General features: G+C 36.3%; 1 protein-coding gene across 3 annotated transcripts in view; it reads right to left on the minus strand.

The window, feature by feature from the left end:
- NUDCD1 (NudC domain containing 1) overlaps positions 1 to 16283 on the minus strand; it is a 138472-nt gene that overhangs the window by 51177 nt on the left and 71012 nt on the right. For all 3 annotated transcript variants that reach the window (XR_010577455.2, XM_065519536.2, XM_045398597.3), the window contains exon 9: positions 226 to 385. Coding sequence is in view for 2 of the 3 variants with exons in the window: in XM_065519536.2 (XP_065375608.1) it covers positions 226 to 385 (160 nt within the window). In the remaining variant the exon portion in view is untranslated. The remainder of the gene's footprint in view (positions 1 to 225; positions 386 to 16283) is intronic.

Below are 16283 nucleotides of genomic sequence, written 5' to 3' on the forward strand. Positions count from 1 at the left end.
TTTCTATTGTCTTGATCTTCTGTATAAGCATAAAAACAGATTAGTCTAAATGTTCCAACAGTGCTAACACTCATCCGCTAGTACAAGAAAACAAATCATAGCACAAATCAATCTAAATGTAATCAGGACAGCTCAAATTAAAAAGAAAAAAAAAGGAATGAACTTTAAATGAATGATGACTATAGTTCTGATTTCATGGAAAATGTCAAAGAGTTTGCTTTATACCTAAAGCATTGAAAGTTGCGATGTGCTCCCACATATCATCTTGTTTGCTGGAGTGTGGTTGCCAGAGTAGGGCATCAACATCATGGCGTAAACAGAAGCAGGGCATTTCTTTAGGATCCACTATGACAGAGAAAAGGTACTGGTTGCTTCCAAGATTCACCTAAAAAGTGATTTAAAAAAAAATTTTTTTACCCAACAACACAATAATAATACAACAATAACAATGGCAGAGGCTGACAGCCAGCATTAAGTGTCAGCAACTGTTTCATACTTTTTATATGCTTAATCTGATTGACTCCTCATAATATCCCTGAGATAAATTTGCTACTGTTACGTTCATTTTAAAGCTGAGGAAAGTGATGCACAAGGCATTTAGGTAACTTGTCGATGATCAGCCTGGCAATAAGTCATAGAGCTGAAATTTGGATTCAGAGTCTAATATGTTCTTAATCACCATGCGATATACTACCTCTTACCTGTTAGTAAATGGTTTAAAACATGATATAAAGCAGGGGTCCCCAGTCACTGAGCCGCAGACTGGTACCAGTCAGTGGCCTTTTAGGAACTGGGCCACACAGCAGGAGATGAGCAGCAGGAAAGGGAGCATTACAGCCTGAGCCCCACCTCCTGTCAGATCAGCAGCAAAATTAGATTCTCATAGCAGCGCGAACACTACTGTGAAATGCACATGCAAGGGATCTAGGCTGTGTGCTCCCTATGAGAATCTAACTAATACCTGATGATCTGAGGTGGAACAGTTTCATCTTGAAACCATCCACCAAGCTCCCATAGGCCCATGGAAAAATTGTCTTCCACAAAACTGGTCCCTGGTGCCAAAAAGGTTGGGGACTGCTGATATAAAGCACCAATTTTATAAGCAGACTATTTTTAAACCATAGAATATACACATGAAGTTTACTAATGCTTACTTGTAATAATCACTAGGAATAATGACACTACCAGAATTTATGAGCACACTCTACATGCCAGGCATTTTATAAATATTAATCTTCTCAACAACACACAAGGTTATTATTATCTTCATTTAAAGGATGAAAAGAACAGGCTTGGAGAGCTTGAGTAACTTGTCCTAGGCTAAAGAGAAATATCACAATGCTGGAATTCACACTCACATCTGTTTATAAATTATTTACTTTAACATATTGCTTAATTAAGGTATCAATGTCAATATGTCAATAATGTCAACATTTGTTATTGTAACACATCAATAATTGTTATTGCAATATTGATGCCTACAGAAATTCATTTTAATACAAAATTATCAAATTGAAACTTACTGAATTTCATTTATAGAAATACTTTTTCTAAATGAAGATATGTTGTAAGGATAGTCTTCTTTATGAGAAATGTTATTATCAGAGTTGAAAATATGAAACAGAATATCAATGAAAATCACATCAAATGTAGAAAATATAAAATACGTGCAGTATTTAATAAATACTGAATTGATTCTACGAGTTTGCGAGCATACTGGAGAAGAGTAAAATGAAGAGTAAAAAGTAAGAAGTGGAGACCTGACCTGAATTCGATAGGGAAAGCTGTGAAGTGGCTCTCCAGCAAGAGGACCTATTATTGGTAAAGCTGTGACAACACAAGCTACTGGTCACAGGAGAATACAGTGTCAGAGCAACCCACCTTCTGCTCCCCCAGCAACGTCAGGGAAATAGGGCTTTTGAGTAGAGCCAGTGCTAGCTCTCTACAAAGCAAGGGGAGAAGGCCAGCACACAGAGACCACAGACTATTTCTTTTCTCTCCTTACTCCTGATGATCAGTGGATAGAAGAGGTTTATTTTCAGAGTCACCACTACCTAACTGGGCTTTTATTATTACAAGGTTTGATGGACCTTACACTGCTTCAGCTCTCTTCCCTGTACCCCAACTCTGATAGTCCATTTTTTTTTAACCAAGGGCTTTCACAGAAGAAAAACAACAGCTAAAATAAAAGTCAAAATAATATTTTCACAAAAACACACCTACTTTCATCAGCCAAGTGCCTAAAGAATGTACTGAATATTACGAGGATTGATATAACTGAATGATCTCTGGTCCATCCATACTTGAAGAGACAGCAGTGAGAAAAGAACAGAGGACCTTGAGCCACCAAGTGAAAGGTGACCACGACGGGAGATCAATCATGAAAATAAGAGGATGAGAATGAAGGTAGGTGCCTTATTATGAGTCCCTCACTCTGACTTAGATATCTGTTTCTTCACTTCAGCAGCCACTTACTTTACACATATTTCCATTATGACGATTGTGTCAAGTGTTGTTATTGTGTCAAGTGTTGTTAATTATGAAACTAGCAATTTCATACAGTTTGTCTTTGCCATACCTTTGACATGGCATTCTGTTTGGACTCCTTGTATTTTTTAACCTGATAAGATTCCCACTTATCCTCTAAGACTCAATTCAACCATCAGTTGCTCCCAGAATTCTCCCACTCTCATGGCTATATGAGCTGCTTTAATTCTGAGAACCCCAGCATCATATATGTTACTCCTATCAAATTACTAATCATATTAGATGAATATTTTTGCATACCACCTGTGGCAGGCTGAATAATGTCCTCCAAAGATGTCCACATCTAAACCCCTTGGAACCTGTGAATAAGTTACCTATGGCAAAAGGGACTTTGTAGATGTGATTAAGTTCAAGGTCCTGGGATGGAGAGATTATCCTGGAATATGTGGGTGGGCTCAATGTATTAAAAAGAGTTCTTAGGGAGGGAGGAGGGCCACAGACACAGAAGGTGAGATAACAACAAAATCAAGGGGACACACAGAGATTATAAGATGATATACTGCTGGTTTTGAAGATGGAGGATGGGGCCATAAGCCAAGTAATGGAGGCAGCCTCCAGAAGTTAGAAAAGGCAAGGAAATGGATTCTCCCCTAGAGCCTCCAGAATGAATGTAGTCCCTACAAATCATTTTAGGACTTCTGACCTCCCAAACCGTAAGAGAATAAATCTGTGTTGTTTTCAACCACTAAACTTGTAGCAATTTGTTGCAGCAACATCAGCAACCTAACATACCACTCATCTCACAATGCTAATTCTTCTTGAGAACTAGAAGTCTGCCTTTTTTTCTCCATATTGTAGAGAAATTTTTTTTTAATGAATGTTATGTAAAAAGTGATTACTTTTGTAATATCTTCACCAAGGCTAATCTATCTTTAGATTTGGGACTTATCTATTTTACAGTTAGAATAACTGGCTGAAGATTCTGTAAGGCAAAAATCTCACAATTAGGTTCTTAACCTAACGGAAGGTAATTAGGGTCAAGAGCTTCTAGATTTTAAGTACATAGTTCTCTGTGCCTTTTAGTTCTCACTTCCAGAAATCTTGGTTTCTCAACAATTTCCCCCTATACCTTTCCAATGTTTGAAAAAAAAAAAGTCCAAATTGCCTTAAATGGCATTTTGAAAGCTTTTCAACAACTGACCCCAGCATACTTTTCAATATTCACTATTACTTTGCTTAAAACATAACATTTAGGAAAACTGGATCGCAATTTACAAAACTGTCTCCCCTATTTCCCCATTCCTTTATTCATGTTTTTTTTTTAACCCGTTGCATATCCTGTCCATTATATACGTTATGCCATATGTGAATGGCATCTTCTCCTCCAAGAAGTTTTCCCTAATGCTAATAAAAAGAAATCATGTATTGCAACTAGTTATTTATACTTTTCCCATAGAGTCTGTCTCTTCATTTCACTTATATGCTCTTTGAGGATGATAGCTATCACTTTGGGTAGGATATTTAAACCATTTTATTCACCTTATAAATACGGTAATAATAATACTCACTTCACAATTGTTATGACGAGTAAACAATATATTTCAAAGCTTGGCACTTAGAAAGAACTTAATAAGTGTTCACGTTGATTATTACCTGTCTAGGAAAGCCCTTAATAAGTATTAATGTTAATTATTACCCTTCCAGCATTCTTAAAATATTTTGTTTTGTATATTAATGGCATTTCAAATTTTAATAATGAGATGAGTAACACTAACAGGAAAGCACAGCAGCTTTCAAGCAATATTCCTGTAGCTCACAGTTCTTATACAATTTTATGTCTCAGAAATGTGTAAACAGCTATAAAAATAACATACAGTTATTCCGACTTAATCCCAGCATATTGGAGACAAATTTCTATACTCGTGCACCATTTCAAAAATGAGAAATACAGAATTCATTGTTCTACTCGTCATTTTGTCATATAAACTCTATTTTTATCAGTGGTTACAAATGTATGCTTATTGCTTTCAATTTTGTATCTTCCTATAATGCATATATTCCTCAGTAAATGGATCTGCCCCTGAAAAGGGACAAAGTCATGGTTCAAATAAGATTTGGATTTTTAACATATACTCAAAATCAAGTATCTTAAAGTTTAAAGTCCAAAGTAAACAAACTAGTCAATTTTTTGATGGCAGTAACTACATATAATTTACAGTGAGACACAAGAATCCCATTAAAAAATGAGATATGTAAAGAATTGTGGTTTTTTTTGTTTTGTTTTGAGATGGGGTCTCACTCTGTCACCCAGGCTGGTGTCCAGTGGCACATAAATGGCTCACAGTAGCCTTGACCTCCTGGGCTCAAGCAATCCTCCAGCCCCAGCCTCCTGAGTAGCTGGGACTATAGGCACACACCACCATGCCCAGGTAATTTTTAAATTTTCTTTTTTTTTTTTTTTTGTAGAAATGAGAGGTCTCACCATGTTGCCCAGGTTGGTCCTGAACTCAACTCAAGCACTCCTCCTGCCTCAGCCTCCCAAAGTGCTAGTATTACAGGTGTGAGCCACTGGTGCCTGGCAAGAATTGTTGAATTCTCTACTTCTTTCTGTATGTAGTAAGAGACTATGTGAAACTCACTTAATAAATTCTAGCTTCCCTATTTTTAACTTCAAAACTGAGTATTTCATACAGCTAAATAAAATAAAGATTATGCCACTGCCAGATGTTTGCTACTTCTTAAGTTGGACAGATGCCACAAAAGGAAAACAAGCTTACATTTCCTTTCAAAGAGTCCAAGCTAAGAGTGGATAAAGAAACTGAACATGAGCATTATTTTAAGACAATGCCTAAAAGGTGTTTGGTTTCATTTTTTTCATGGTGGTATCAGAATCTCTTGATAACTATGCCTTTCACTACTATTTCCTGCCTCATTGCCTGCCTGGGACTCCTAGCATGATGCTTAACAGGAGTACTGCGAGCAGACATCTTGGCCTGTTCCCAGTTGTTACAGAAGCCTTCAGTCTTTCACCATGAAGTATGGTGTTAACTCCTGGGTTTCTGATGAGGCAGTTTCTTTCAATTCCTAGTTTGCAGAGCATTTTTATCATAAACGAACGATTTTTTTTTTTTCGTATTCTTTTTCTGCAACTACTGGGATGATCAAATATTTTTCTTCAGTCTGTTGATATGGTGAATTATACTGATTGATGATATTTGAATAACAAAATCAGCTTTGAGTTCCCAGAATAAACCCTACCTGGTCATAATGTAACTCTCCTTTTTACTTATTGGTGGATTTATTAAGAATTTTTGTGTCTGTATTCACGGAGGATATTAGTTTTTTTTTCTTCCTGTTTTCACATCTTTTAATGTCTTTGGTATCAGGGTAATGCTAGCCTCATAGAATAAGTTGGAAAGTGTTCCTTTCTAACTTTCTAGAAGTTTGTAGAGAATTGGTATTGTTTCTTCATTTGGTAAAATAAACCAGGGAAGCCATCTGGGGCTGGAGATTTCTTTGTTGGAAAGTTTTTAAAAATAAATTTAATCTTCTTCAACAGATATGACTAATAAGGTCTCACCTCTTTCTTTCTTTTTTTTTTTTTTTTGAGATGGAGTCTTGCTGTGTCGCCCAGGCTGGAGTGCAGTGGCACAATCTCAGCTCATTGCAACCTCCGCCTCCCAGGTTCAAGCAATTCTCTGCCTCAGCCTCCTGAGTAGCTGGGATTACAGGTGCCCACCACCATGTCTGGCTAATTTTTGTATTTGTAGTAGAGACGGGGTTTCACCATCTTGGCCAGGCTGGTCTTGAACCCCAGATCTCGTGATCCACCCACTTCGGCCTCCCCTGGGATTACAGGCATGAGCCACCGCACCCGGCTAGGTCTCAACTATTTCTTAAGTGAACTTCAGTAATTTTACGGTTTAAAAAATTTGTTCCATATAAATTGTCAAATACATGGAAATGCAGTTGTTCGTAAGACTTCATGGGTTACGCTTTAGTGTCTTTAGGATCTCTATTGACATTCTAAGTGCTATTCCTGACATTGATACTTTGTGTTTTCATTTTCCTCAGTCTGGCTAGAGACTTATCAATCTTGATCTTTTCAGAGGACTAGCTTTTAGTTTATTAGTTTTCTCTATTATTTCCTGCTTTCAATTTCACTAGTTCCCACTTTTATCCTTACAGTGTCCTTCCTTCTGCTTGCTTTAGATTTAGTTTGCTCTTCTTTTCCTAGTTTCTTAATGTGAAAGCTTAAACTACTAAATTGGGGCACTTTTTTCTTTTCTAGTGTAACATGTAATGCTGTAAATATCCCCCTAAGCTTTAGCTGTACTCCACGTGTGTCATCATGTTTCATCTTCATTCAATACAAAATATGTTTTAACTTTCTTTTTGAGTTCCACTGTAATTCATAGGTTACTCAGTTTTGCTTGAGTACTTTCCTCAATGGTATTGTTCCATCCCAAGCTTTAGGCCTTCACTGTGCATGTTCACCTCAGAGAGAGTCTATGCTCTTAGTCCCTCTCTAGTGGTAGGCTGCGGTTACTTGTTGCTTGATGTGCTTCCTAGCCTGATGGTGAGGGGGAGGTGGGTAGGGGAGTCAAGGAAAAGCATTCTCTGCTGTCTGGTTCAGCCTCAGTACTCTGTGACCTCAGTTTCAGGGTTTGAGCTTTTTCAGTGATACTGCCCTCCCTCAGTGGTAGGAGACTTCTAATAACCAGGATGATTTTCTGCCCCTCCTCAAGGCATAGAGATGGTGTTTTGAGGTTTTTCTTTATCTTTTCCTCTAGCTGCAGTGGGTCTTCTTCTGAACCCTTGGCAAGCTAAGATTTGATGCTCTTCCCTCAGCAGCTTAGGCTGCTGATACTTACAAAAAACAGTGCAGGCAAGACTTCGTACTTTTCCCACAGCAGAGAACACTCCCCTCTAATCCAATTGTGAACCAGCAAGATAGCTTTCTCTAATGTCTTTCCCTGTTCCAGTCTTTTTTGTTAGCACCTGGTCAAGGTCCATAAAGAAGATCCTGTAAGTGTGAGCAACATCCCTTATGTATGTGAATGCCAGGTGACTGTTACGGGTCACACCATGTCTCTGGCAATCTGTTAGCTGAATCCTTCTTACCCACTTACATGGCAGTCCTCCTGTCTCCCTCCAATGTTCAGGTGAACCAGTGTCCCTATCTCATCCCTCTTTGACAGCACTTACTTTTCCTTAGATTTTAAGCTGTTGGCTGCCCTGTAAGCTCAGCTTTCTGATGAGTCTTTAAAAAGTTACGATTTCATAGATAATCCAGCATTATTTTATTACAATGGGCATGACAATCTTTCCAACTTTCTACATTCTAGGCAAAAGCAGGAATTTCCTTGATCACTATTTATTAACTTGCCTAAAAGGCCTAGGATTTCAACTTATAATCAACAGACTGGTGACAATTCAATGTCTACAAGAGGTTCCAAATATACAAGTAGCCAACCCATGTACCATAGGAACCCACTTCCCTGGTTTCTGCTAACAGAATCAAGGGTTGGTATCTAATCGACAGTTAACCATCTTTAATCCACTGATTTATAAAATGGTTATGATGAAGCGTTTTCTCATACTGGATGGTGGTTACCCAAAACAATAAAGTCCTCTTGATCAGGAAGTTTAAATACCAAAAAATAAACAATTCAAGCTAAGAAGACAGGCAGATGACATAGCTAGAGAGTACAGTAAGCAGAAACCATGATAAGATGTAGAAAGGAAGGGAGTTATCAATAAGTAGAAGTATGCTCAGTAGAAGCAAATGCAGAAGATGGCAATGTGATCATAATGGCACAGAACTGACTTAGAGAACAAGTTGATTATCAAGAGGCAAGTAGATCGCCTGGTCATCAGAACTTGTGCTATTTTCTAAACAATGTTTCACATTTCCTTTAGGCCTGACTTGCCAGTGCATTTGTTTCCTAAATGACCTTAGCTATCCATGAGATCTGAAGAGATTGTTTCCACTGTTCCTCATAGGCTCCATACACGCTCACATTGTGACTTGAGATAACCAAAGGTTTTCTCTGTTGCCTGCAACCTCTACAAGTTTAGGTAACAGGAATTCTTCCAAAACAAAAGCAAAGTACAGTTAAGATTAAAAAGTAAAGAGACTAAAATAACTAGTTTTGCTAAGTGAATTAAGTGAATTAAAATGAAGTGTGATAAAAAGCACAAAGTATACTTACTGTATAATCCTATAAACACAGAAAATACCAATATGAGAAAAAGAAAAAAACATATGAAGAACAAAAAGATATTGCATCATAATTTGAAGTGGATAAAACGGGAAGTAAAACATTATCCACTATCTAGCATGGGCCATTACCTGGAAGAAAAAAGTACAAGATGTTCAGAAGGTTCCTGAGTCAAGAACAGGTGAAACAAAACCCATTTTTCACTAGAGAACTATATATTCTGACTGTGAACAAAATTCCATCGAGTTTACAACTTGGTAGCCAAGAGCAAAACAGGACAGCAAACAAGAAAGAAAACGGTGGTTGCTTTGGGTACATGCACTGCCACAGGTGAGATGAAGCAGCCAATAGCTTATGAGCAGTGGAAACAAACACAAAAGACATTTTTTAAAATGAAGTAGGTAAAGACTCCCATTTAATTCAAATACCTCTAATGGTAATTACCTAGAAATACACAGTGTGGTAATTAATGTTCATCCTGATGATATGTAACCATCAACAAAATGTTACTTTCTCTTCAGAATGCTTTATGTAAGATGTTGGGCAAATAATACATTTTAGTAAGATTTCAAGGGGAAAAAGAAGGCTTCAAATATTTTTGGCATTTGAACAGAAAAAAATAACTTATTTAGGCAATTTACTCATTTGGAAAATTCATTTCTTGTTAATACCAACTAAATATCTTACTGCATGAAAAAGGAAAACAGCTCTGAACTCCATAAATCCTTTGGGCAATAAAATATACTTCCACATTTCTTCTCTTACATTTACTATAGAAAAGGTCATATTTACCTTTGAATTACCTTTGTAGTCTTTGAATGAAGACTACAATTAGAGTAAAATATTCTCTAGGGAAAATTTGACATGTATTTCAAATAGTCAATTCATTGTCTTATTATTCTCTTTGTAGAACACTTAGCAATTAAAGACTTCTGAAGATTAAATGTCAAAGTGAAGACATTTAGACGACTTTTAATCACTTCTAATACCAAATTAAATTTAAAAAAATATTAATAAAAATGTTTTATCTACTCAGAAATAAAGTGTGTATTAGGATACCAGATTGAAACTTTAATTTCAAATTCATATTCTGTACATAGAATAAATTGTTAGAATTATTTACTGTGTTCTTACTATGCATGAAGTATTTAGCTGATCTGTATTTACTACTTTATTTAATCTTCGTTACCTGAGAATTAAGAATATGATCCCATTTAACAGAAGAGGAAACTCAAACTTGAGAGGTTCAGAGATTTAAGTCAAGAAGCTAACAACTGGTAGCTGGAATTTAAATTCAGATGTATTTCCAAACTCGTTCTTCACCACCACCTGCATGTTCTCACAAAGTCCATTTTAAAGCAACTATTAACCACCAGAGTGTGCGTCCCTGGGTAGGCACTAGTTCAGATGTGGTAACTCACATACTATAAATATGCTTATAGTCTAGTTTCGTCAATTAAGCTGTGTAGATAAGTTTTCTGTGTGTTTTGTGTATAAAATTGATGTCTAAAAAAATATGGAAAAGAAGTCTTATAAAATCCTGGGTTGCATTTTTTTGTTTGAACACCCATTAAATTACCTATATACTTAAGTATTTCTTTACCTTGACTAGAGACTGAAGCATAGGAAGACGTCAGATCTTAGCTAAGTGGTATAAAATACAATTGGTGGAAATGCACTTAAATTTCTACTTTAAAAAGCCACAATAACTATTACTTAGAAATATCTTTTAAAACCGGTATTTTTCATTTTTTTTGCAAATTATCAAATTAGGTCTCAACTATGATGTATCATAACATTTTACTGACTACTCCAGTGGAGGATACATATAAATGTTACCAGATAGAAGAAATACACAGATACATATAAGAAAATAGAAAGTTCTATACAGAAAAAAAGAGAAAAAAAGCAGGTGAGAAGATAGATAATATGGTTGTGTTTTAATAGGGGCCAGAAGACAATGTGAGCAGAGGTAAATGAAGAGAACAAGAGGAATAAAAGAAACAGTGAGAAAAGGTAGAACATTTCAGGCAGAGATAATAATAAATGCAAAGATTCTAGGGGAAAAGCATGTTTCAGTAGGTTTGAGGAACAGCATAATGGCCAGTGTAGCTAAAGAAAAGTGAACTAGTTGCCGGATGCTGTCACTCATACCTGTTATCCCAGCACTTGGGAGGTTGAAGTGGAAAGATCACTTGAAAGTTCAGGAGTTTGACACCAGCTTGGGCAACACAGTGAGACTCCATATCCACAAAAAATCCAAAAATGAGCTAGGCGTGGTGGGATGTGCCTGTGGTCCCAGCTACTCAGGAGGCTGGAAGTAGGAGGACTGCTTGAGTCTGGGAGGTCTAGGCTGCAGTGAGCATGCACTTCAGCCTTGGTGACACTTGTCTCAAAACACAAAGCAAAACACAATCCAGAAAAGCAAACTAGGAAAAAATGGTGAAAAATAAGATAATCAGGACTGGATGGCAGTGTTCTTTTAAACTATGTCTCCATACTGGTAGCAAAATCAAGTTGGAAGATCAAGAACTGGATTTTCTATTTGATTTCATTAAAATACCACAGAAGAATATTAGAGTACATCTCATACAATAAGGATAGTACTGTTTTGTGAAACTTTTGCATCAGATGTGTGTGCATGTGTTGAGTCTCAATTAAACAAGTATCACATACAATGAGTCGCAGAAACTTGGAAGGCTCTTTGTAGACCATGGTAAGGATACTGAAAATTATCCTAAATGTAACACATAGGAAGCCTACTATAGGGAGAACAAGAATAGAGAAATTACATAATCTATTAAATCCTTTAAAAAGATTACTTTGATCTTCCTACGAAGTACTTATTAATTCAAAATGAAAGATAACTTTAGAGTATAGAAACCTGGTAGACACCACATAATCACATATTCCACCACAAGAGTAGGAAAAAAATGACACCAAATTCCTCCTAATGTGATACACTATAAGGGAAACATCTTTTATGTAGTATTCCTGACAAAACAAATGCATCATCTGAACCTGATGAGGATATACAATCCAATTCAAAGATAATCTATAAAAAAGGTACAAAATAAACTAAAAAATGTTGGTTAACTTGCTATTCCAAATTACAGGAGATTAAAGACACACCATAACTAAGCACTTAAAAATTCAACACCTCTTCATGACAAAAAAATAAAACTCAGCAAGCTAAGACGAAACATGACTCCTACTTAAATAACAACTCCAGAACTAATGTCCTATTAATGATAAACTACTCAATCTTTCTTCCTAAGATTATGAACAGGACAAGAATTCCTATTCTCACCAATGACATCTGCATTGCATCTAACATCCTAGCTAGTAAGAAAAAGAAATAAAAGGTATGCAGATTGGAAAATAAGAAGTTATACTGTCTTTATTCGCAGATATTACCCTGTACGTTGAAATCTTGGAGTATCTACAAAAAAGTAACTGGAAAAAGATAATTTATTGAAGTTACAATATAAAGTCAAGTAACACTGTTGCTACATAATACATAAAATAAACTGGAAATTTAAAAAATACTCATTATATTAGAATCCCAAAATACAAAATATTGGGATTAAATATGACTTCACTTCAAAAGGCTGCGAGGACACATTAAGGAAAATCTAAATAAATGAAGAGACAATGTTTATGGATCAGAAGATTCAATTATCATTGAAGTATCAATTCTCCTTAAGTTGAGGTGCAGATCCAACACAATTCCAATTAAAAGCCCCATAGACATTTTTGTGCAAATTAAAAAGCTGATTGTAAAGTTTTTACAAGAATTAAACCTATTTAGGAAAACAAAAATCAAGACTAATACCATCTGAAAGGAAACTCCCTGTAACGCTACAGTAATCAAGCCAGTATAGTACTATCTACAGAAGGAATCAGCAAACTTAAGGGGTCAGACAGTAAATATTTCAGGCTTAAAGGTCATAGTGTTTGTTAAAATTATTAAACTCTATTGTTGTAGTCTGTAAGTAGCTATAGAGAGCATATAAATACATGTCTATGACTGAGTTCTAATAAAACTTTATTTATAAAAACAGGTACCTGGCCCACTGGGTCTTGCAGATAATGAATCATTTGTCAAATACATGTATTACAAATTCACTCCCCTCTCTGTAGCTTCTGTTTTACTCTCATAATGACATATTTTTGAAAAACAGATGTTAAATTTGATCCAATTGCTCACTTTCTTTTTTTGGAGTTAGTGTTTTTACATGTCCTAATCAAGTAATCTTTGCCTACTCCAAGGCCACAAAGATGACTTTGTGTTTCCCTCTAAAAGCTTTATTAGTTTATTATTTCATGTTTATTATCATAGTTTATTATTTCATATGCAGCCCATGTGTAACTGATTTTTGCATATGGTGTGATGTAAAAGTCAAAATACTTTTTTTCCCTTACAGATATCTAACAGATGCAGTGCCATTTGTTGAAAAGACCATCCTTTTCCCACTGCACTGCTATGTCACTCTTGTCACAAATAAGGTAACTGTATTCATGTGTCAGGTTTACTATTTATATTACTGCCAAATCCACAAAATGTATAGCAAATGATAATAATAAACAAACTGTATTTATTATCAACTATCTATCAATCCCTCCAGACAGGAACATAGAGACTTCATCTCATCTAGTGTGTGATGGGCAGTCTCCCTAGGAAAAGGTTGGGGAAGAAAGAAAAGTTGTATGTTGATAAAAATTCTTCCAAGTGGGATAGTAATTTATGATAGCTGGTAAAAATTGGCTTTGCCCTTTAAGATTCTAGAAGGAAAATAATTAAATATCCTAGCTAAAACAAAAGCTTCTAGGAAGAGTATATTCCTGGAGAAAGGCTCAGTATGTATGAACACAGATTCTAAGAAAAAAACAAGTATCAGTTAAGAAAGCATTTCATTGCTATCCCAAGGAACGAACTGAATTCTAGTGCACTGAGGGCTTGACACTGTACAGAATTTTAAGAATCAAAAAATACAAGATTTGTAACTACAATTACATCTTTTCAGAGGAGAATGAAAGGCAAAAAAGGAATTGAAGACTTCTGCAAACAAGTCCATCATAGATAATAATAACTGGCAACCAATAATTAACAACATTATTCATTATACTCTCACAATCCTGAAAGAAACTAAAATTCTCCAATAAAACTACACTCATTATGAGGTCAGCATTACTGTGATACCTGAACTTTAAGGTGTTGGGAGACAATTATCCTAAATACATTTTCTGCATATCTTTGAAGCAGAGGCACGAAATATATTCTGGACTACTATTTCAAGGATGTCTGTAAAGCAAATAACGCAAATAACCTAGGAAGATATAGTATCTCTTTCTAAAGTAAAAGGCAGATTTGTTTAAAGTTCAGTAGAATAATGTCTCTTCTAAGCAAAGTACAGGAAGGCTTACTGGTCATCTCCCTATTTCCCCGTGAAAATTGAGGATCAGGGAAGTGGTCCAAATGCTGATACTCTGGGTTAATGATACTGCTGTCAGTGATAAACTATCCTTTGTGCCTGACACAGGAGTCCTCATGTCTTTTTATCAGCATCTATGAAACTGTGATAGGCTAACTTGTTAGCTTGCAAATAGGCTAAAAATCTCAGACCCACTGTCATTCTGGGGAAGAAGATGGAATGCTGACAGAGAAAGGGCTCTCTGGAGGAGAAAAATGAGAGCCTTATAGGTTGATTAACAACATTAAAGATGTGTCTATGGGATTATCTGGTTAATAAGGCAATAAATGTCCTTTACTTCATGGCCTATTAATGAGGAGCTGGAAAGGCAGGTTCAGTACTGGGAAGATGGCTGACAGCTGCCTGAATAGTGCCCTGGTTATTGCTAACTCTTTTCCAGAAGAAAGTACCTTCTCACTGATTTGGTAGTAGTACTTTAATTAAAGCATAATGTACTTTAATTTCTGTTTTGATATAAACTAAATATCACCATCTTCTTTTTTTTTAAAGATTTTCATAAGTTTCACTTTCTCGAAAATAGGGGCAACACAAATTTACCTCATTTAATAAGTTTCTTCTGGGCAAATCAAGTACTTGCTAATTCATACTTTTAATAGTTTACTATTCAAAAGATTTCTCCATATACTAAAAAGTAAACCTCAAAGAGTCACACAAAAGATTAGGACACAATAAAAATATCAAAAAACAGTATGAATATTTATCAGATTTTTATGAGGGCAATAATCTAAGTGCAAGAAGGCAAATATATAAACATTACTCAAAGATATAAACACTTAAGCTGTCATTAAAGTGAGAAAAAGTAAGCAATATTAACCAAAAACAGTCAAAGTGAAATGTCCACAACAATTATGACCCAAAATCAAATCATATGCTATTTTTTCTTTTATTCGAGAGAAGGTCTCACTGTTATAGGTTGCTTAGGCTGGAGTGCAGGCACCATTATAGCTCACTGGAACCTCCAACTCCTGGGCTCAAGAGATCTTCGGGCCTCAGGCCCCCGAGTAGCTGGGACTAAATGTTTGCACCACCACGCCTGGCAAATTTTTTTTGTAGACAAGAGGTGGGGGTGGAGTCTCACTATGTTGCCCAGGCTGGTTCTGACCTCCTGGCCTCAAGTGATCCTCCAGCCTTGGCCCCCTAAAGTCTGGGATTATTGGCATGAGCCACTGTGCCTGGCCCATATGTTATTCAAACAGCTAAAAAATAGATAATGGGTACAACAGGAGCAAACAGAATTTAAAACAAGCATAAAGAAATCAACTCCGGCCGGGCGTGGTGGCTCACGCCTGTAATCCCAGCACTTTGGGAGGCCGAGGTGGGCGGATCACAAGGTCAGGAGATCGAGACCATGGTGAAACCCCGTCTCTACTAAAAATAGAAAAAATTAGCCGGGCGCAGGGGCGGGCGCCTGTAGTCCCAGCTACTCGGGAGGCTGAGGCAGGAGAATGGCGTGAACCCGGGAGGCGGAGCTTGCAGTGAGCCGAGATTGCGCCACTGCACTCCAGCCTGGGCGACAGAGCGAGACTCCGTCTCAAAAAAAAAAAAAAAAAGAAATCAACTGCAATATGAGTCAAAGAAACTCAATGTATAATTCACATATCTCAGATATCAATTCATAACCATTAAGTTGGAAATAATATTAAGTAGTATTTCTACACACACACACACACACACACACACATACACACACACGTCTCTTTGAGACTCTATACTCCAGCAATGCCAAATTAGTGCTGATTCTTCAAAAGAACCATCATCTCTGGGATATCACATAAACTGCAATATTCGTTTGATACAACTCTCTTTCCTCACTTTCGTACACTATAATTATTGTTATAAATACTTATTTACATGCTTGTTCCCCACTTGACTGTATGTTTTAAAAGTAGAGACTGTCTTGATTACCAATAGTCTCCAAAATTGAATGTAAGCACCGTATACATTTATTTGCTCAATGTTGGCATGGTTACATTAAAAGTGGTGACAGGTAACTTCTGCAATATTTGTAAAGCACTTTAATCCAAGCCCAAGACTCTAAGATAATGAAAAAAATACATGGAGAGGGGTATTTTAAATG

This window comes from Macaca fascicularis, chromosome 8 (assembly GCF_037993035.2).
Source record: "Macaca fascicularis isolate 582-1 chromosome 8, T2T-MFA8v1.1".
In the NCBI taxonomy this organism is placed as follows: domain Eukaryota; kingdom Metazoa; phylum Chordata; class Mammalia; order Primates; family Cercopithecidae; genus Macaca; species Macaca fascicularis.